Below are 23074 nucleotides of genomic sequence, written 5' to 3'. Positions count from 1 at the left end.
GGTTTCTTCCTGTTAAAAGGGAGTATTTCCTTCCCACTGTTGCCAAAGTGTTTGTTCATTGGGTCATTTGATTGTTGGGTTTTTGTCTGTATGTATGATTGTAGGGTCTATCTTACAATATAAAGCGCCTTGAGGCAACTGTTGTTGTTAAAATTGAATTGAAAGCTCTTTGTTTTCATCTTAAACTATCAAGTGTGACACTAGAAAGTTTCCATGAGAAAGATTGATACAAATACTATGATGTTTTGTAAAAGTGAGGTTAACTGTAAAATGATGATCACCCAATCATAAAATTAAGTTTCTCTGAGAATACATCATTTAATTTAGCACAACTCATGTCATTAATTATTCACTAAAGTTCAAAATAACTTGTTGGAGTTGGGTTTTTTCTTTCTCTCCAGAGTTTTTCTATCATACAAATCATGAAAATCAAGAAAAAAAAAAGACTCAAAATGTTTTCTATGGTCGGTTTACTTGGAATATTTTTGTACATAAAGATGAGATCTTTTCAGTCTCAAACACATATGTCATGCACTGAGGCTTTCTGCACAGTTTGCAGCCACTCAAGAGTGCCCATGCTGTTCTTAGTCTGTGGTTGTGGTTTATTCTTTATTTTTTGCTCTGAAGAGACAAGTGTATCGGTTAACCAAAATGGAACAACTCCAATTTTTTTTTTTTTATCTGAACCTTTGGTGAAACCTACACAGAACCACACGAGAAAAACTAGTGAAAAAATATTTTACTGAACATGATCTCTACACCTCTACTGTGGAAAGAAGAGCAGGATCTGACCAACGTGAAAAAAACACAAATAACAGTGATTAGCTGCATGTTTGTATTAGTCTTAAATAAGTGTGTGTGTGTGTGTGTGTGTGTGTGTGTGTGTGTGTGTGTGTGTGTGTGTGTGTGTGTGTGTGTGTGTGCCTTTAAGTAATATGTAGGTTTTGGTTAGGTTCACTGTAATTGTAATTAGACAGGTATAGACGTAAAATATACTTTTGAACATGTTGATGTCCTCTGGTTTGAGGTGTTGGCGGGGTCTGTTAGAGACCAGCAGCTGGATTGCGGCTGTGGTTGGACTGGTGGACTACTGCAGCCCAGAGTAGATGATGTTTGGCACTAGTTTAAAGCCTGAAAACAAACACACAGTCCAAAGAACAGGAAACACGATTACAATCTTTGTAGTTCAATCAAAACCTCAAATCCATCCATTTTCTACAACTTATCTGGGTTCAGGTCCTCGAGGAAGATCAGTCTAAGTAGAAAAACCTAGACTACACACAGTATGCCCACACCTAGAGTGTGGGCATACTGTGGGTACATTGCGGGCCCACAGTGGACCTCATTGTTGGCCCCCCTCTTTGATTAGTGTAGGTAGCCTACAGTAGTGTGACACCCACATTGGCCCACACAGCCCTAGCCTGGACCCCAAAGGGGCATATTGCTGGATACATCCCAGCTTTGGAGAAACCTGAGCTTAACACGATTCCCATGTTCCAAAGAATCTGCAGTCCATAACACAACTTCAGGGTGAGCATGGCAGAAACTGCAAATGAAAACATTCTCACATATAATGATCTAACTTACATCAAATGAAAACAAAAGGAAACACAGGCGTCTGATCTGCCCCCCTGACATAAACAGGAGAGAAACATTAAAAAAAAGCTTCCCATCAGGCCATTTTCCATTTTCATAGTTTAAAAATTACAATTCAAGGGTAGCACCTGTGCTCCAATGAGTGGTAGAAGCTGCACTTCTTAACAGATTGGAGATGCAATGCATTCAAAATCAGAAACTGTGAAAACTGTACAGCTGCCCTCTTTTGCATAAACAGCTTTTTTTTTAATAGAAATGCTTTTTTTCTGTTTTGCTTTAAAAAATAAATTGACATCCAGACTTTGGTGAGCCATGAGATTTGTTACAAAGTTATATGTTTTTTTATTTGGTTGGTTTTCCTAAATTCAGCACAAATTCAAACCTGGAACTGACTCCTGTCAGAATAACTAATTTTAAAGATGTTTTGTTAAAATAAATAGGTCATGTCAAATTGTTTGAAGTTGACCTAATATGATTTCAGCACAACATTTTTATCTTTAAATTACACTGGTCCATCGGGACCCTCAGTCCATCCTGGTGCCTACATTGCCTTCTTTATTTGAAGCTTTAAACACACTTAATATGAACATCCAACAGTGAAAAAGGATATATATGCCAGGGAATAAGAAAAGTAGAATGGGTCCATTTTTACATTGGCTGTACCTCTCGTACCTCTTGGTCTGTTGGCTATTTGTCCTTCACTGACATCTTCATATATTCTCACTGTTGAGTAGACTGCATCTGGATCACTTCCTGTTCAATGAAGAACATTTAGATTACTGCAGGTACAAAAGCTGCAAATTTAGCAAGAACAGTGTTATATTAGAAGGAAATAACAGGAGTTGCAATAAGGGCAATAAGAGAAATCTAACAATGATTATACACAAAATGACATAAAACATCCAAGTCCAGGCACCTATGCTAGGTTTGAAAAAAAGAAATGATTTTGTAAAATACATTAAAAATAGCAGCACGGTGGCACGGTGGTTAGCACTGTTGCCGCACAGCAAGAAGGTCCTGAGTTCAATTCCAACATCAGGTCGGGGTCTTTCTGTGTGGAGTTTGCATGTTCTCCCCGTGTTTGCGTGGGTTCTCTCCGGGTACTCCGGCTTCCTCCCACCGTCCAAAGACATGCAGCTTGTGGGGATAGGTTAATTGGATAATCCAAATTGCCACTAGGAGTGAATGTGAGTGCGAATGGTTGTCTGTCCCTGTGTGTTAGCCCTGCGACAGACTGGCGACCTGTCCAGGGTGTACCCCGCCTCTCGCCCTATGACAGCTGGGATAGGCTCCAGCGCCCCCCGCGACCCTGAAAAGGATAAGCGGAAGCGAATGGATGGGATGGACATTAAAAATATACCAACATATATTGGATTACTCTTCCATCCCAGTGCAGAGATACAAAGATACAACAGAGCAGCTTCACTCACCATAGGTGTGCAACACTATGTGCATGCTGTTATGGTCTGTTAAAAGCACTTTTGTAACAGAAGATTGTGTCAACAGAGGAAATTTAAATCAACTTTATAATCAACATAATAACAATAAAAAACACTGTTAGTAAAGTAATTGAAATAAATACACAACAAGCCAGTCCAGAGATATAAAACCTCCACTGTGTCCTGGATCTGCCTCCAGTCACAAACCTCTCGCCTACTGTAGGAGGTACCCAGGAGACATCCTGGTCAGATTATGAGTCACCTTAAATGAATCCTTTCCAATGTGGAGGATTAACGTCTCTACTCTGAGCCGTTTCTGAATGACCAGATCAAGCTGTAAATCATCAACTCTCTCTTTACTACAACAGGCAGAGCAGCATCCCAGTTACTGTAGCAATACGGCTGCAGTAACTTCCAGTCATGTTGCAGTTTATGAAACTGGTGATATGATCTATTTTATTGCCAAACATATTTAAAATGTCAGCTTTCATGTTCTCAAAATAACTGCAGTTACCACAGTCTGTAGGCCGCCAAAGCCAAGTTCTAGGTTTGAGAGCAGAAAGGTGACTTTGACAAGTTTGTCTCTGATTAGCAGGGATTCAGTAAAAATCTCTAAAAGTGTTTCTCTCAAGAATGTCTCATTTTTTTTCTTTAGGAAGTTTTGATCAAGACAGCCTCTCTGCTGTACCATGTGACAATGCAGTTATAGTCGAGCTATGACTGCTCTGTTGATATCTTAGTCTCTACACCCTTAAAAAGGCTGATCCGTGATGGTATTTTCAAATGTTTTTAGCTCTTTACTTTAGTTTAGATTACTTTTCATAACCTACATTAAATGCCTGGACTTGGATCTTCACCTGTGTCAGGCCCATCAGGGTTCAAGTAATTCAAGGAGCCCTATTTGTGACTGTGGCTCAGGTGGTAGTGGTTCATCTATGAGTCAGGAAGTGTGTGGATCAATCCATGACTCCCCCACTCCATGTGCTGCAGTATTCTGGGGCAAGATACTGAATCCTGAATATAAACAGTATTTTGTCTCTATCTTCAGGTTTTACACACTTACATACACACACGCAGTTCCTGTCCCTCCATTTACAGAGGCAGAGGCATCACGGTGTGATTATTTTACATGCAGTTGTTTTTTTCCTGTGTAATAATATTCAACATTGCTATCAATACATTTTTCAAAAAAAATGCCTCTCTGTGCAAAATGCGCTTAAAACATAAACAGCTGTCGGATACTGTTTGTCCGTGATTTAGACAGGGGGACAAATTGTGGCAGGATCAGCCTGATATTATTTGTATCCCACTGTAACTTTACTGTATAAAGAGCTAACGTCTCCAAAATGTCAGGAGTAGTTAGTGATTACAACAAGTTTTTGTGAACTAAAAATCAAGAATGTGGGATCCTGTTTGTCCGTGATTTGAAAAGCCCAGCGCTGCTCCTGACGAAGGGAAAACCAATCCTGCAGGGGAGACCTACCTCGGCACTTGTGCAGGTGAAGCCAAAGGGCAGATATGCTTCACCATATTTTCTAGTCTTTGGCTTAGAATGAAGTTGGTTTGGAAACATATTCAGCGATGCTTCATCTCCTGCTTTGCGTTTCTGTGGGCGCCCGTGCTAGCAGTGTCCAAGCGTTTTGTCCCCCTCCCCCCCCCCCCCTTTTTCATAACACGCCCCCCCCGCAATGGCTCTGGGGGGGGGGGGGGGCACACTTTGGGAAGGTCTGTGTTAGAGTGTTATACACTTAGGCATAAATAGGCCAAGTGGGGCTTTCTCAGCGCTTCAGGACTGTTTTGAGTGCACAGCCTGGAACATGTTTAAAGAGGCAGCCACCCAAAATGGCTTCTTGGACCTGGACGAGTTCACTGAATTCGTGACCTGTTACATCAGTAAGTGCACAGAAGATGTAACTGTAACTGGAGATGTCACACTCCCTGAGGAGCTGAACAAATTCTACACGTGGTATGATGCCCTGAACAACACACAAGCAAAGAAAGCCACACCCCCCACCACCGACCAGACCATCTCTTTGCCTGCAGCCGATGTGAGGAGATCTCTCACCAAGGTCAACCCACGAAAAGCTGCTGGACCAGAAAACATCCCAGGTCGTGTGCTGAGAGAGTGCGCTGATCAGCTGGGTGATGTCTTCACAGACATTTTCAACTCATCACTGAGCCAGATGATCGTCCCAGCGTGCTTCAAGTCCACCGCCATCATCCCAGTGCCAAGGAAATCCTCAATATCCTGCCTGAATGACTACTGTCCCATCGCACTGACCCCCATCATCATGAAGTGCTTTGAGAGACTTGTCATGGAACACATGAAGAGCAACCTCCCCTGCTCACTGGACCCGCTGCAGTTTGCATATCGGCCAAACAGATCGACCGAAGATGCTATTTCCACTGCACTTCACCTCTCCCTCTCCCACCTGGACAAGAAAGACAGTTATGTCAGAATGCTGTTCATAGACTTCAGCTCAGCATTCAACACCATTATCCCCCAAATCCTGTTTAACAAACTCAGCAAGTTGGGACTGAGCACCTCTCTCTGCAACTGGATACTAGATTTCCTGTCAGAGAGGCCTCAGTCCATCCGTATCGGCGACAACATCTCCAGCACCATCAGGCTGAGCACAGGAGCTCCTCAGAGCTGTGTTCTCAGCCCTCTGTTGTTCACCCTCCTGACACACGACTGCACCGCCCTACACAGCTCTAACCACATCATCAAGTTCGCTGACAACGCAACCGTGGTTGGACTCATCAACAGCAACGACGAGTCAGCGTACAGAGATGAGGTTCAGCAGCTGGCGTTCTGGTGTAGTGAGAACAACCTGTCACTAAATGTGGACAAAACCAAGGAGATGATCGTTGACTTCAGGAAGACTCGCTCCACCCACACACCGCTCAGCATCCACGGTTCCATTGTTAACTGTTAACTGCACCAAGTTCCTGGGAGTTCATACCTCAGACGACCTCACCTGGACCACTAACACCACTTCCATCACCAAAAAGGCCCAACAGCGCCTCCACTTCCTGAAATGCCTGAAGCGGGAGAACCTCCCACCCTCACCATATTCTACAGGGGCATCATAGAGAGCGTTCTGACCAGCTGCATCTCTGTGTGGTTTGGAAACTGCAAAGTCGGTGACCTCAGCCAGCTACATCGGATCATCAAAGCAGCTGCCAAGATCATCGGAACATCTCTCCCTCTGCTACAGGACATCTTTCACAAACGCTGCATCAGTAAGGCCTCCTGCATCGTGTGTGACCCCTCACACCCCTCACATGGACTCTTTTCCCTCCTGCCATCTGACAGACGCTATCGCAGCATTGGCGCCCGATCCTCCTGACAGATAGCTTTCTCAAAGTGTATACTCACTCCCCTTACCTCAGTCTCAAGTGTGTGTGGGCGGTTTATCCTTCAAGCTCGGGTCCTCTACCAGAGGCCTGGGAGCTTGAGGGTCCTGCGCAGTATCTTAGCTGTTCCCAGGACTGCGCTCTTCTGGACAGAGATCTCCAATGTTATTCCTGGGATCTGCTGGAGCCACTCGCCTAGCTTGGGAGTCACCGCACCTAGTGCTCCGATTACCACGGGGACCACCGTTACCTTCACCCTCCACATCCTCTCGAGCTCTTCTCTGAGCCCTTGGTATTTCTCCAGCTTCTCGTGTTCCTTCTTCCTGATATTGCTGTCATTTGGAACTGCTACATCGATCACTACGGCCATCTTCTTCTGTTTGTCTACCACCACTATGTCCGGTTGGTTAGCCACCACCATTTTGTCCGTCTGTATCTGGAAGTCCCACAGGATCTTAGCTCGGTCATTCTCCACCACCCTTGGGGGCATCTCCCATATTGACCTCGGGACTTCCAGGTTATACTCGGCACAGATGTTCCTGTACACTATGCCGGCCACTTGGTTATGGCGTTCCATGTATGCCTTGCCTGCTAGCATCTTGCACCCTGCTGTTATGTGCTGGATTGTCTCTGGGGCATCTTTACACAGCCTGCACCTGGGGTCTTGCCTGGTGTGATAGACCCCAGTCTCTATGGATCTTGTACTCAGAGCTTGTTCTTGTGCTGCCATGATTAGTGCCTCTGTGCTGTCTTTCAGTCCAGCTTTGTCCAGCCACTGGTAGGATTTCTGGATATCAGCCACCTCCTCTATCTGCCGGTGGTACATACCGTGCAGGGGCCTGTCCTTCCATGATGGTTCCTCGTCTCCCTCCTCTTTCTTGGGTTTCTGCTGCCTGAGGTATTCACTGAGCACTCGGTCAGTTGGGGCCATCTTCCCAATGTATTCTTGGATGTTCGTTGTCTCATCCTGGACTGTGGTGCTGACACTCACCAGTCCCCGGCCCCCTTCCTTCCGCTTAGCGTACAGCCTCAGGGTGCTGGACTTGGGGTGAAACCCTCCATGCATGGTAAGGAGCTTTCTTGTCTTTATGTCAGTGGCTTCTATCTCCTCCTGTCGCCAGCCTATTACCCCAGCAGGGTACCTGATCACGGGCAGGGCGTACGTGTTGATGGCCCGGATCTTGTTCTTACCATTCAGCTGACTCCTCAGGACTTGCCTGACCCTCTGCAGGTACTTGGTGGTTGCAGCTTTTCTAGCGGCCTCTTCATTGTTCCCATTCGCCTGCGGGATCCCCAGGTACTTGTAACTGTCCTCTATGTCTGCAATGTTGCCTTCTGGTAGTTCAATCCCCTCAGTTCTGACTACCTTCCCTCTCTTTGTTACCATCCGACTACACTTCTCCAGTCCGAACGACATTCCAATGTCATTGCTGTATAGCCTGGTAGTGGATCTGGATCAGTGAATCAATGTCTCGTTCACTCTTGGCATACAGCTTGATGTCATCCATGTACAGGAGGTATTCTTCTTATTCTTATTTTTCCTATATTTATTGTTGCTCTTTTGCACTATATGGAACTGGAGCCTCGTCGTCTTGTCTCTCTATGTACTGAACTGTACATAGCAGAGGTGACAATGAGGTTGACTTTGACTTTGACTAAAAGTGCTTTATAAATGTGTGAGTGAGCTATGCAGTAATAAGCACTTTGAATGCTCAACTGAGTAGGAAGTTACTAAATAAGTTTATTTAACATCATGCCATCTTTACATTTTTTCTTAATAAGACTGTTTTAATACACTATGTCTATGACACACACTTTTATTATTTGTAATTTCGCATCATGAAGAGAATAATAAATGATATTTATAAACACCATCAACTGTGAACAGCTTTATTTCCCGTAACGCTGTGAAACACAGAGAACAGGGGGCTGTAAATAACCACAAAGCTGCACAAAGTTCATCTGTTAATGCAAACTGACACTTGTAGGAAAACACCTTCTTACTACATGAACCCTACTATAAGCTAAACTAGAACACCTAGCAGTGCAAATTCTTTTTTTTTTTCTTTTTTTCTTTTTTTTTTTGTGTCCCGTTTGGATCTTTAGCCATCAGAATTGTTGTTTTAAGGCCAAGAAAGATGCCAAGCGGATTTATTTTACCAAGTGGATCATCATGGCCTTGCCATATTGGTCCATTTAATTGACCTTTATTATAATTATGAATTTATTTTATTTTCGGTTTCTACAAACAGGACAGTCATGTCTGTCCCGTTTGTAGCAGTGCAAATTCTGATCAGCGTCAGACTACAGTTAACTGGAAACAACAAGAGGGAAGAGGTGCTGTGGTCTTACACAGAACTTTAAAGTGGTCAAAATGATTGAAGGTCAGTTTGAGCTACAGGTAATGACAGTTAATGATCTTTTGTCTGTTCAGTCTTTCTAACAACTTGTTCAGCCTCTTCTAGGCTGCTTTATTTTCCCCTTTGTGCACTGCTGGAATGTTCAAAGGCCCAGATGTGGTTTAAAAGTCACAACACATCTGACTTTATAAAAGCTTTAACACATGAAACCCTTGGTGAATAAGGGCTTGCCTGCCTTTGCAAGAAAAAAATGGATATAGCAAGCTTTGACTTTGACTAAAAGTGCTTTATAAATGTGTGAGTGAGCTATGCAGTAATAAGCACTTTGAGTGCTCAACTGAGTAGGAAGTTACTAAATAAGTTTATTTAACATCTTGCCATCTTTACATTTTTTCATAATAAGACTGTTTTAATACACTATGTCTATGACACACACTTTTATTATTTGTAATTTCGCATCATGAAGAGAATAATAAATGATATTTATAAACACCATCAACTGTGAACAGCTTTATTTCCCGTAACGCTGTGAAACACAGAGAACAGGGGGCTGTAAATAACCACAAAGCTGCACAAAGTTCATCTGTTAATGCAAACTGACACTTGTAGGAAAACACCTTCTTACTACATGAACCCTACTTTAAGCTAAACCAGAACACCTAGCAGTGCAAATTCTTTTTTTTTTTCTTTTTTTTTTGTGTCCCGTTTGGATCTTTAGCCATCAGAATTGTTGTTTTAAGGCCAAGAAAGATGCCAAGCGGATTTATTTTACCAAGTGGATCATCATGGCCTTGCCATATTGGTCCATTTAATTGACCTTTATTATAATTATGAATTTATTTTATTTTTGGTTGCTACAAACGGGACAGTTTGTAGCAACAGGTAAACTGAAGGTCAGTTTGAGCTACAGGTAATGACAGTTAATGATCTTTTGTCTGTTCAGTCTTTCTAACAACTTGTTCAGCTTCTTCTAGGCTGCTTTATTTTCCCCTTTGTGCACTGCTGGAATGTTCAAAGGCCCAGATGTGGTTTAAAAGTCACAACACGCCTGACTTTATAAAAGCTTTAACACATGAAACCCTTGGTGAATAAGGGCTTGCCTGCCTTTGCAAGAAAATAATGGATATAGCAAGCTCTGCATCTTATCTTAAAGACCTCTTAGTACCATCATTCCAATAGAGCTCATCGCTCTCAGACTGGAACTGTTGTTCCTAGAGTATTTAAAAGTAGAATGGGAGGCAGAGTCTTCAGTTTTCAGGCCCCTCTTCTATGGAACCAGCTTCCAGTTTGGATTTGGGAGCCAGACGCCATCTCTATTTTTAAATTTTCCTTTTTGAGAAAGCATATAGTTGGGCTGGATCAGGTGACCCTGAATCCTCCTTCAGTTATGCTGCAATAGGTGTAGGCTGCTGGGGGATTTTCATGAGTGTTTCTCCTTTACTTAGAATGCGTTTATACACCTCTCTGATTTAAATAATTCATTATTATTAATCTCTCACTCTCTTCCATAGAATGGCTTTTTTCTGGTTTCACTCCCTTCACCCCCAACTGACAGTGGCAGATGGCTGCTCCACAATGTAATGTAATGTTGGACAGACCATCACACCATAGTTTGAAGTAACAGCTGAATTTAACGGATTGTATTTTGTTAGATCATGAAGCATTCATGCATCAACCCCCCACCCCCACCTCCACGCCCCCACAGTCTGAATCTCACCTTCACGTTTCCTGTAAACACATCGTCTCACCAGCAGAACCAGTAACACCAGTAGAGCCACAACATAGACTGATCCAACACATGACAAAACAGAGAGAACAGCAGGAGAGAGTGATGGAGGAAGAGTGCTGGAGGTGGATGTAGGTGGAGGTGTGGTGGTGTGTTTGTCTAAAATAAAGCAAACACAGTCATTAAGTTGTCGTCACATTGTGAATGTTGAAAGCTGCAGAAACACAGACAGGTGAGTGTGTCACCTGTGACAGTGATCCAGCTGGATGGAGACTCTCCATGACCGCTGATGTCACACTTGTAGAGGCCTTCATCAGACCTGGAAACATGCTGGATGGTCATGTGACCTGTAGGCTGCTTCCTGATGAGGGAGCCATCTTTATAGAAAGCAGCTGGGAGGTTGGAGGGAGTGGTGTTTGTTTTACAGAGCAGAGTGACGTCATCTCCCTCCATCACAGGGAGGACAGGACTCTGCAGGATCACTGATCCACCTCAACACAGAGACAAACTACAGCATTTCATCCATTTACACACAGCTTCATCAACACTAACTCCACACACTCAGCTTACCAGTGACTGTCAGGTTAACCATGTTGCTGATGGGACCCTCTCTGGACTCACACCAGTAAACTCCACTGTCCAATGGGTCAATGTAGCTGATGTTACAGGAAGAACCAGCTGGTTTTCCCCACCCATCTCCACACTGAGTCTTCGTTTGTGTCTTTGGGTTTCTCCTCAGAGTCCATCCAGCAGAGCTGTCGTCCTCCTCACAGCTCAGAGACACAAAGTCTCCTTTAAAGAACTGAGAGCTGCTGGGACTCACAGTCAGACGAGCTGCCAGGAAGAGGATATGATGTGAATCAATTTTCAAAAGAGAACGACCAACTGAGTTTCATAATCTTTTACTGTTTCAACAACAGTAACACAGCCACCCAAAATAAAACATGTATTCCACTATAAACATATAATGCAGTAAACATCACGTGTCTTCAGTATTCCTAAATCACTTTACATTTAAAATGTGATACTGATAGTAAAGACAGTAGCCAAGTATGCAGTCAGATCCTGGCTGGTCCAGGTTCAGTGCTCTCAGATGCACAGTTATTATTAACGTTATTAAAAACAACAAAAAAGGTGGTTTTGGATTTAATGCCTCAGTTTTTAGAGACAAGCTTTATTGAAAGTTTATACGTGGCAGACAGCATTAAAAATAAGATGCAGAAAATCTCTATTTAAGACTCTTTGAGATGTTTTGGATTATCACGATGAGGTCACTGACCTTGGTTTGTTGTGCAGCACAGCAGTAAGTTCAGACCTAAAGAGAAATGATATCAGTCAATCTGAGTTTTCAGCTGGTTCACATTACAGCAAAGCTCCTTCTGGTACCGCGTCTCCCCTTTAGGGGACTTTTAGCTTCTACTTAGGCCTTTTCTAGCTGTTCGTTTGTCTGTTTTTGTTTTTGTTTTTAAAACTATATCCATAAATATCATGAATGTGTCACAGAGACACAGACAGCTGCTAATCATTGTCAGTAACAGACAAATAAAATAGGTTCAGTTTCCCACTTCTGGGATAGCTGAGGTGAACGGCAGCAGACAGAAGGTACAGCCCCTGTGTCAACATCCGCCTGTCAATCAAACAGGCCACACCTACAATAATATCAACTTTAAGCCTTCATTCCTCAAGATACAAATTAAAAATACACACTTTAAAATATGTTCTTTCCTGATTTCTCGGTTTTATGTACAAACAACACTGGTTCATCTGTGATTCATAAGTCAGTGTTAAATAGCTTAATGCTTAAAACTGTGGCTCAAGACTTTTGCACAGTACTCTGTCTCACAACATATGTCACCACCCTTGTATAACTCAGCTGATATACTATAAAAACAGTTAACTGCATTTGGAAGTGAAAGATTGAACTTACAGAGCAGCTGCTGAAGAGATGCTGGGTTCATCTTGACTGAGCTCAGACACAGCAGTTAAATCAACTTCCTTCTGCATGCAAGGCTACATTTACTGCTTTGTGGTTTTCTTGTTGCCATTACGACAGCTGATTTAACATAGCACAGATGATCAAACTCCATGTGACCATGTGACCTTTCTATGTTATGCTTTAAAGCATTGTACTTTTGTTAAAATGGTAAAAAAAAAACAACAACCCTGTTTTTCAACTGTCAACTTGAGAAATAATGTTTTATAGCAGGTAGCTGTTGTGTGTTTGGGGCTAGTATGAGACCCTCTCTCTCCCACCCTCCCCCACTCCCCCATTCACTTCTTCAGTCAGCAAAGTAGAACTCTTTGAACACAACCATTTTTCACCCAAGCCTTTGGTGATTGCAGAGATACTCAGAATTCCACCTTAAGGCATAGTAGACCCTAAATTTCATCACAGCACCCCTAAAAATAACTACAGTAATACTAGTACTGATGATGTATTTTACTATTATTTTGATATTGTTTTCTAATGTTATATTTGCCAACTGGAGAGAGTGAAAAGCGGCCAGTATTGTTGATGTCTTAAAGAGACAGTGACCTCACACAGAGGCGTTTCTGCTTGTTGATGATGAAGAGGTAATTTAATGACACAAATCAGTGATGCCGATTTAAAGAACACTTTAACTACGGCAAAAGTTCAAATTGTTCTGATGTTGTGACTTTGTCTGCTTCTTTATATTTGTTCTCTAAACACCGTCAAAAAAGTGTCGCAAAGCACGAGACATAATCCACATGTAAACTAAGCTTTGCAAATGTGTGCAATGATTTGCGTGTAAATTTTGAGGACCCACACGCAGGTGCTTCAATCCACACACATATACGAGGCAATCTGACCACCACGTAAAACTATTTTACAAATGTGCAAAAGCCAAATAATTACTGATCGTTTAAGCACAGTTTACTAAGTTCAGCTTCCTGAATTTGAAAATTTTACATTTTGAAAACCTTTCTGAACGTACAAATATCTAAAAGTACACACGACATCACTCTTGCCCACAAAAGCTTATCCTCCTAGGACCCTGCGTCCACATATGTGGACATCAAATTTTGGGTTATTTAGAGCAAAATACTCAATTTTGCTCTACATGGGCCTGATAGCCACTTACGAGGACATTATACTGCTACTCTTGTATCAAAATTTTAAATGAATATCCTCATATGTGGCTCTTATTTTTCTTAAAAACAAAAATAAGGTAAAAAAAAAATCTGGTAATTCTTTATTTTCACATTCATCGGGCCCCAATCAGCCCAAATATCAAAGAGAAATTAAAAATGCTGTGGAAGAGTTCGGGTCTTAGGAGGTTAAATATGTGTGTGCGAATCACCGCACGGATCACTTCTCACACCCATGTGGGGTTTGAGACAAATGTAACGCTGGCAGCTTCCCACAGAGCCACATATGTAAGATGCGTTCAAGTCCCAGGGTAAAACTGACATCTGGGCTTCCACTGCATGTATGTGTTTTTTCTTTCAAATAAAATGCACGCTTCTTTTTCTACATAAACGGAACATAGATTTACCATTATCAGCTTTATTATTTTACTTTGTTAAATATTTCTATTCCTATTGAAGATCAGGGGTGTGTGAGTATACCCACTCCTGTTTCTTCACATCCCAACTCTGGATTAAAATGTAAAGGTGCAAAAAAACGAAACTGTCACAGCTGTCGAGGAGAGCCGTGTGGAGGTAAAAGGACCCTAATGCAGGCAGTTGACTGATAGTGCAAGTGACGTTTATTTACAAGTAATAGAGTGACGGAACAGGCAGTGAGGAATAGTGATGTGACGTTCTGTATCGAGGCTTCAAAGCTTGTGTCGAGTAATGGAGGGGGCGTTTCCGCGATGCGCGTTTCGAGGCTTGCTTCATTTATGGGAGGAGCTGAAAATGATGACGTCCGAAGCCTCGCTGCCCGGCTGTACCACGTGACTGGTTCATGAAGTGGTTCGAACTTTGCCGCGAGCTATGACAGCGATATAAACCCCTCAGACTTCATTCAAAATGTGGGTGTTTGATGGAGAGTTGCGGTTAGTGAGAGTTTGGAGACAGTTTGGAGGTTTATGAGAGTGAGGAGAGAAAGTCAGGAGAGAATGGAGCCAGCTAAGAAGAGGAGGATGTCCTCCCCTGTGTGGGAACATTTTGATTTTATTCCCCCCAACAAGGTATGTAAATTTCTACAGAAGATGTATTTTCATAATACTGATGGTGCAATACAATTTATGTTAAGCTGTCTGTACTTTTGTACAAGGTGAAGTGTTTTCTATGTGCCAGGGAGCTGGGATATAACAACAACACCTCATCCATGCTTAGGCACTACAGAGCTTTGCATGAGAATAAGGGGAACACCGATTGTGGAGCAAGACCAGGTGAGCCATCAAATGCCATGATAATATAGCATGCAGTAATGTTACTAAATGATATAACAATATTATACAACTGTAATAAGTTACGTGTGTGATATTTATATTTGTGCTTTGTCTTTATTGTCTTTCCTCAGGAGAACAATCTCAAATAGATGAAGACATGGTTAGCATGGTGATTGAGGACTCCCAGCCATTTAGCATTGTGGAGGACAAAGGATTCAAAAGATTTGTTAGATCATTAAATCCCAGCTATGTTCTCCCCACTAAAAAGGTCATAAAAGCAGTGAAAATTTAGTTTTTACAGAATAAAATGTGAACAGGCAGGACTGAGGCTCAAAGCCTCAGTGTGTAGCTGTCCATACCTCAACGTTACAAAAGCACAACCACTGTCCACACCCCAACCACACCTCACCTCACAGTAAATGATCATTTCCATTTCAATCATTTCCAAATGATCATTTTCCATACTGCCACTATAAATATACACAGTATACTGCCATCTCAGGAGACTGAAAAGATTCGGCATGAGCCCCCGCATCCTCAGGACCTTCTATCACTGTGCCATTGAGAGCATCCTCACTGGATGCATCACCACCTGGTATGGCAACAGCACCGCCTACAACTGCAAAGCTCTCCAGCGTGTAGTGCGGTGCTCTGAACGGATAATTGGAGGTGAGCTTCCCTCCCTCCAAGACATCTACAGGAAGCGCTGCCTGAGGAAAGCGGGGAGGATCATCAAGGACTCCAGTCACCCCAGCCATAAACTGTTCAGACTGCTTCCATCAGGAAGGAGGTTCTGCAGCATCCGGTCCCGTACCAGCAGACTGAGAGACAGCTTTTTCCATCAGGCCATCAGACTGCTGAACACGTCATAGACACCTCAGCTTCACTACTGGAACTTCAACACTATGCACTCCAGACACTGTACAGTAATGCCACTGTTTTGCACATATTCAACTCTGTATATTTTTATATTTTATTTTTTTTTTACTATTTAATTTGTAAAAATGTGTATACACACACACACACACACACACACACACACACACACGTAGGATAATATTTAGTATACACATCCAGAAATGCATACACTATTATATATTGTACATATATTTATTAGTTTCAGGTTGGCCATTCTTGTATTTTGCTCGTTTGTGTTGTTGTGTTTGCACATCTCTGTTGCTTGTGGAGCTCGCACACAAGAATTTCACTCGCATGTGCTGTGCCAGTGTGCCTGCACATGTGAGGTGACAATAAAAGTGATTTGATTTGATTTGATCACTACAATATAGATGTTTTACACACTCCTTTTGTTGTTGACATTTGCAGGCTGTGTGCAAAAGGCCACGCTCTTCAAATTCATGCCAACTAATATTTCTACGTCCAGTAGGTGTCCTACTAGAGCACATGAAGCTTCACGCTGGGGTGAACCAATTGGATTAAGAGCTTCAGTGCTTCATGAAGCTTCATCTGCCCATCACTAGTGAGGAATGACAAATGACTGGAAAACCTAAACTGGGAAAACTAAATGACAAACATAAGAAACGGGGTGCAGCGCAGAGAGCCGCAGACAGAGGAACAAAACACCATGAAACACAGACAAACAGGCAGGAGAACACACAGGGCTTAAATACACACAGCAGTACTCAGGGGATGAGAGACAGGAGGGCAACACAGCTGGGAGAAATCAGAGCTGAGGGGACAGGGGAAATGTAAACTGAACACACTCACATGAGACGGAGACCTTCAGAATAAAACAGGAAACTCAGACACAGAGAACCAGACAAGACAATGAACCACACAGACAGATTCACAAACAGACAGTGTGACACCAGAGGCAGACAGAACACAGAAGTGGGACCAGGGCAGGCACAGAACAGAAACCTAACAAATGGCAAATTATAACAGAATACATACTCAGAATAAACAAAAGCATAAAGAAACACAAAACACTGAGTCGGCAGACTCAGGACCATGACAGAAACAAACAGCCTCAATGTCCTGTCATCAGTGACAGGACCGTGATGGATGCCTGGTGGAATTCTGACTGACTGTCAGCTGGTGGGTGACTGTAACCATATCCCCCACCTGTGACCAGGACGATGCAACCATGATTATTAAATCCCATAATAGCATCACTTACTACATTTACTACATTTATAACTTTCAAATGTGTTCAGGGATTTATAATTATCACAGAATCACAATGTTGAGGCTGACTATAAAATATTGATGTACGCTTACAGCAAATAAAACACAGGTTGTGCACACCTGACAGAAAGTGATGCTTGCATTTTATGATTTTATGATTATTGCTGACTTGTGTTTCTGAACATGAATGATTATTTTATTGCACAGCTCATGGTCTAATGTTCAAATGTAAATACATTATGTGTAAATACTTTTGGCAGTAGTGTATATAGTAGTGTACATCCTCAGGAAGCTCCTGAGGATGTTTTACCAGTCGGTGGTTGCTGGAGTACTTTTCTATGCTGTGGTGTGCTGGGGGAGCAGCACAGCAAAGAGGGACTCATCCAGGCTGGAGAAACTGATCAGGAAGGCTAGCTCTGTGGTCGGCATGAAGCTGGACACTCTGGTGACAGTGGCAGAGAAAAGGACATTAAAGAAACTGATGGACATTATGGACAATGCTGGGCATCCTCTGCACACGGCCATAAACAACCAGAAGAGTCTGTTCAGTGACAGGTTGCTTCTCCCCAAGACAAGAACTAACAGACTTAAAAACTCCTTTGTCCCACACGCCATCAGACTGTTTAACTCCTCTCTGGAGGGGAGAGGGAGGGGAAACAGGAGGACAAAGGAGGGGGGAACAACTAAGCTGTAGTGCCTCTGCACCTCACTGTACAATACCTTGTGCAATACTTTTTGTAAATAGTCAACAGTGCAATAGACTCAATACTTGAAATGTGCAATTCACTTGTATTTTTATTTTTTATTCCTATTTATTCTATTTATCCCCTTTGTATATTTTATTTATATTTGTCTCTGTATTTATATATATATGTGTGTGTGTGTGTGTGTGTGTGTGTGTGTGTGTGTGTGTGTGTGTGTGTGTGTGTGTGTGTGTGTGTGTATATATATATATATATAACAATTCTGTAACTGTAACTTCGGTCGTTGCTGTGCTTTTTTTGGAAATCGAATTTCCCAGAGGAACCCACCCGAGGGATTAATAAAGTTCTATCTTATCTTATCTTATATGCTGACAGCCTCCTGCAGCAGCTCACCCACACTGGACACCTTTTGAGAAGAGAACTGTTTTCCCTCCCGATCAACCTGACAGTTTGCCAATTTTTTTAGAGGCAGACCAAAAATCTTTTTCAATTTTTAACATCTTCATCATGTTTTGTACAATACGTCCACCACCCCTCCTGTGGACAAGTCCTTGCTTTTCTTCCATCTTGTCCCTCACACCCAACATATCTGTCCTCCTTCTATCTTCATTCTCTCTGGTGTGATTTTACAGAACGTAAAAACATTTACAGTGACTGCTCTCATCAGCACAATCCTGCCTTTCCTGCTCTCCTGCTGCCTCCTAACATTCTTTTTTAATGACCTCCATGTTTTGCAGTTGCTTCCTGACACATTTCCTTCCTGACAAAGCCCTGCCCATGTATCCGGGTTTGAGATCGACAGTAAGAGTGCATACTGGGCTGGGCTTCCCTGTCGTGTACACACTCTGTACTACAAACATTTATCACACTTTCATTGAGAGTTTTAATGCAATTCAGCATTTATTTTCTGCTATACAAAGACTCTACAGGTGCCTAGAGCTCTACACCTGTAGATTTTTTTTTTTTATCAAGCTAAGCTTCCTCGTGTGATTAGTGAAATACTTCCATGCTTACCAAGTGTAGCTTATAAACAATGTAAGCTGCAAAGAGAGGGAAGCAGTGGTTTGTGTTTTTGGAATGATAGATAAAAGTCCTCATCAGTATAGTAGGACTTGACTTAAGCAGCCAAAGAAGTGCAGGAGACTGATGCTGTCACCGTTTTGTGACCCAAACAATATTTAGAAAGAAACAAATAAGAAACTCAACTCCGAATTAACTCAGTTCAAATAAACATAACTGAACTTAAATCAATGAAAATTACGGTCAAACTGCACACAGCTACACTGACCTGGTCCTTTCTCCTCAAACACCTGAGTTCTGCTTAAATAATAATAATGGATTGCATTTATATAGCGCTTTTCGGGACCCCTCAAAGCTTTAAAATACCACTATTCATTCACTCTCACATTCATACACCAGTGAAGGCAAGCTACAGTTGTAGCCACAGCTGCCCTGGGGTAGACTGACAGAGGCGAGGCTGCCATATCGCGCCATCGGCCCTTCTGGCCAACACCAGTAGGCGACAGGTGAAGTGTCTTGCCCAAGGACACAACAACCGAGACTGTCCGAGACATGGCTCGAACCGGCAACCTTCCGGTTACAAGACGATTAGCTGGTATGACATCATACCATCCAATGAAGGCCTCACATTATTATTTTACATTCATTATTAACATTTAACCTTCACACCTTTAGAAGCTTTTACATTTTAAACTATGATCTTTTTGAACTCGAACCTAAAACAGACAAAATCTTTTTACTAGATTCTGAACACTTGTTTATACAGACAGACGAATAGGCGCCACCTTACCTCATAATTTCCTGTAAGTTCCCTTTTTTTCATGTGGTGGAATTTCCTCTCACAGGGGCACAGGGATATTGCTCAGGGTATCAGTCATACACCGCATAAAATAACTTTAGGTAAATTTAATAGCTTTAAAGAGCATCTGTATATTCTTTATTATTGTTTTTTAATCCAGGAAACTACCAACAATGAAGCTGTGGGAGATAAGAAAGGAAATGCTGTTAAAAACAGCTTTAACCGTGTTTGTCCTCTCATGTTTCCTGGGACGTCTGGACTGTGAAGGTAAGATGTGTTAATCCTGTAAAACATTAAATTGTAGTTAAATTCAAATGCTAATATACAGAACAGGTTCAGTACATCAGCCTCTCAACTGTCTGGCCTTATGTACAGGTCCTTTAGAAATAAACTATGAAATGAATAACAAGCCATCGCTGTCTGGTACACAAAAATCAACAGATTTCTGTATTAAACACCCTGAATGTGACTGACAAGTACAAACAGGTTTTTATACCTTTGTTTTATCATTTTGTACAGACTCTGGGCTTTTCCACAGAGTATGTGAAGCCATTTTACCCATTTTAGCTCAGTAAAACCCACACCACAGTCTACAAATGTTAAAAAAAGCATATAAACTCTGAAGTTAGACATTCAAAACCCACTGAAGTTCATGATTTAACATGCTTGTGATGGACCGAGTTGAAAAACAGGAGGAGCCCAGGAATTATTAGAAAAATATGGTTTCCATTTATTTAACCCCCCAAAATTATATTTACAAGACTAATAAATGTTGAGCTCATAAAAGAGGTCAAAGAATCAAAACTGAACTCAGGCAAAGACTGCAAACTTAACAAACCAAATGACTGCTCAAACATACATAATTGACCTAAACATGAAATATGTTTAGGTCATATATGAAAAATGACATACAAGGGTATATATAATGGCTGATCAGACCATTGTGACACATGAGGGGTAACAAACAAAACACAATCATAAATCACAAACGATGCAGTACAATCTAGTTTGTTAATAAACTAAACACTAAAGAAGAAAATCAAAAACCCAATTAAACCCTAAACTCAAATATTTAATTAAATACAAATACTTTGTTTTTAAAGTAAAGAAAACACACATTCCCCCCCTTCAGCAGGAAGTGGTGGTGTGGTCCAATTATCTTCCTTCATATTTAATGGTTTCAAACCCTGGCTACCATCTTTTTGTCCGGCAACTCCCAGGGATGATAGCAGGTAAGAAATAAAAAGACAAAGGTTAGTCAGAAAGCAAAGAAATGAAGTGGTATGAATACATAAGTAAACTAAATGTGCGCGCTTACAAATAGAACAAATGTATCCAAACCAATCAATAAAGTTATTGGAAACTAAAATGTATTACTATGTTCAAATGAAGAATGAAAATACGAAAGTTACCGACTTTAGAGTGTGGCCACGGGTTTGGCCATCACAATGCTGGATGTGTAAACATATCTGGGTCTGAATGTAACGCAGTAAAGCTTTTTTTACTCGCTTATAAATTCTCACAGAATTTACACAAAAATAAAAACTCAGGTTTCTGATATTTGAAGCACAATAATAAGCGTGTTTGAATTATTGGATGCATATTATCTTTATGACTGACCTGTTTTCTAATTATTTTAGAGCTAACAGTCAAACAAGCAAAGGATGTAACTCTGGAGTGCTATGGCCCCAGTGATGCTAACATAATGATAAGCTGGCAAAAGCCTGACCTGCAGTCAGAGTATTATGTGTTCTACTTCAGCGATGAACACATTCACAAAGACAAACAGCATGAATCATTTAAAGGTCGAGTGGAGCTGAAAGATCCAGAGATAAAGAATGGAAACTTTTCTGTGATTCTCAAAAATGTCACCATGAACGACGCTGGAAAATATGAATGTTATGCTGGATACAACAGACAGAGACCTCAGCTTTTGAAGAGCATCAACCTGAAGGTAGAAGAAGATGAGTGTGAAGTTGAGCTGCTTCCTGGTTGTTGATGTTTGTTTCTAAAGATGTTGTTGATGAGACTTTGTAGAAAGCAGCTGGTCTGAGTGATGTGATCAGAGTGCAGTAGATAATGTCTGACAGCAGTTTGAAGAGGAAATGGATTCTGTTCTGTTCTTCACTCATCACCTACCTGACAGCTGACACCTCACACCTGTTTCTCACCTGCAGGTCAGACAGTACTCGATAAGGACAAAGACCAGAGGAGTGGAGCTGATGGCGTAGAAGTTGACATGTCGATTTCCGTTGTGCTTGCTGCTGCTGTTTTGTTGTTTTAGCCGTCTGTTGAACTGCAGCCAGTTTGAAAGGCCACAGATGGAAATATCACAGTGTATATTCACTCCACCCACCCACTCAGCATTCACAGTGACAGATGTGCTGAGGACAGACAGAAGTTAACGATGCACAATTAAACTGGAATTTAGCACCTGGAGGAAACATTAAGTTATGTTCGTGTTTGTGATTATCTGAAGTTTCCTGCTCAACATACATGTTTGTTTACATTGTTATCTGCTGCCTTTTTTAGTCACCATCAAATATCACTGAGCTATTATGAATTCAGAATTTTACATTTTGATATTTTTGTCCTACATATTTTTCATTTTACATTTTATTTTTATATTTTACATGTTTTTTGCATTTTTAAAGGCTTAAAATATTGTTGAGAAGGAAGGTTACATTACATAGAAAGAGGGCCAAATATAAGCCCTGATGGCCATCACTAGTCCACTGGATGACTTTGAAAAATATAAAATGTGAATTAAAAAAGAAAAAGTAAGATGTTGGACTATTTACTGTATTTTGTCATTAACAGTGGATAACATCATGAGAATCAATCATAGATTAATTTTTTTTTAAACTATTAGTATAAAGAACAAAGTTTTTATAACAAATTTTCAGGATTGATGAATCTGTAACATCAGCAAAATGTTTTACACTTGGTCATGTGCAATAAAGGACATGTGAATGAATCCAGTGCATGTACGAGCAGATTAACACCAGCCTGGCTTGCAACAAACACTCTGAGAGATATCGTTGTATTATTGTTAGATATGCTGTTTCTACTACTTTACTTTCAAACCATCTGTCCTCTCTGTCCAAAACGTGAACATCGGCATCCTTGAAAGTGTGACCTTTGACCTTTAGGTGCAGATGTAGAGCTGAGTCTTGCCCTGTCGAGGTGGCGCGTCTATGTTTTGTGGCTGTTTGGTCTCACCAGTGTAGAGGTCTGAGCACTCCTCGCTGTACTGCACAGCACACACTATGTTGACTGGCTTGTGTTTGGGAGTTTTGTCCTTGGGATGAAACATCTGTGAACGACCATCTCTGAACAGAGGAGGTGGCTCACAACACCGACTGTCCGCCACCTACAACCCAGTTTTGAGATCTTGATCACATCCTGCAACAGCTGATCTCAGTAGGTCACATGACAGGATGAGGCAAGATCTCACAATGGTGGTAAATGTGGTATTGGAACCATTTTACCGGTTGTAGGTTGATTGGTGGGTGTGATTGCAAACCTGCTTGATCAGGGATGAGTTCATTCCTTGTGTTA

At 41.6% G+C, this 23074-nt stretch overlaps 2 protein-coding genes across 3 annotated transcripts; one reads left to right on the top strand and one right to left on the bottom strand.

Moving 5' to 3' along the window:
* Nucleotides 1-1087: 1087 nt before the first annotated feature.
* Nucleotides 1088-12439, bottom strand: LOC146578877 (Fc receptor-like protein 5). The gene is made up of 7 exons (XM_085267854.1): nt 12409-12439; nt 11761-11796; nt 11052-11315; nt 10727-10972; nt 10473-10640; nt 2269-2349; nt 1088-1131 (listed from the first exon to the last, which is right to left on the bottom strand). Exons 1-7 carry the CDS (start codon nt 12437-12439, stop codon nt 1088-1090), a joined length of 870 nt encoding a protein of 289 aa, XP_085123980.1.
* Nucleotides 12440-19550: 7111 nt separating this feature from the next.
* On the top strand, nt 19551-22297 carry LOC146578876 (V-set domain-containing T-cell activation inhibitor 1-like). Of its 2 annotated transcripts, none has more exons than XM_085269142.1 (3): nt 19551-19780; nt 21154-21467; nt 21691-22297. In XM_085269142.1, exons 1-3 carry the CDS (start codon nt 19687-19689, stop codon nt 21742-21744), a joined length of 462 nt encoding a protein of 153 aa, XP_085125268.1. In that variant the 5' UTR covers nt 19551-19686; the 3' UTR covers nt 21745-22297. The 2 variants fall into 2 exon arrangements, with proteins under 2 accessions (XP_085125268.1, XP_085125269.1); XM_085269143.1 differs by having other exon boundaries at nt 21154-21504.
* The last annotated feature ends 777 nt before the right edge of the window (nt 22298-23074 follow it).

The sequence above is a fragment of the Mchenga conophoros genome, linkage group LG3 (genome assembly GCF_057382185.1).
Source record: "Mchenga conophoros isolate Kocher_MC1m ecotype Shallow Benthic linkage group LG3, M_conophoros_male_GT1.1, whole genome shotgun sequence".
Classification (NCBI taxonomy): domain Eukaryota; kingdom Metazoa; phylum Chordata; class Actinopteri; order Cichliformes; family Cichlidae; genus Mchenga; species Mchenga conophoros.
The sequence above is the reverse complement of the archived record's forward strand: the minus strand, read 5'-3'. Positions and strand labels throughout refer to the sequence as shown.

What these genes read in the sequence shown, in the direction of transcription:
- LOC146578876 (XM_085269143.1), top strand. Translation starts at nt 19,687, where the DNA reads ATGAAGCTGTGGGAGATAAGAAAGGAAATGCTGTTAAAAACAGCTTTA. An exon ending in GGGACGTCTGGACTGTGAAG is followed by an intron (nt 19,781 to 21,153) that starts GTAAGATGTGTT and finishes TAATTATTTTAG; the next exon opens with AGCTAACAGTCAAACAAGCA. An exon ending in TGAAGTTGAGCTGCTTCCTG is followed by an intron (nt 21,505 to 21,690) that starts GTTGTTGATGTT and finishes TCTCACCTGCAG; the next exon opens with GTCAGACAGTACTCGATAAG.
- LOC146578877 (XM_085267854.1), bottom strand. Translation starts at nt 12,439, where the DNA reads ATGAACCCAGCATCTCTTCAGCAGCTGCTCT. An exon ending in ATCTCTTCAGCAGCTGCTCT is followed by an intron (nt 11,797 to 12,408) that starts GTAAGTTCAATC and finishes ATTTCTCTTTAG; the next exon opens with GTCTGAACTTACTGCTGTGC. An exon ending in AATAGCCAACAGACCAAGAG is followed by an intron (nt 1,132 to 2,268) that starts GTACGAGAGGTA and finishes GTTTGTTTTCAG; the next exon opens with GCTTTAAACTAGTGCCAAAC.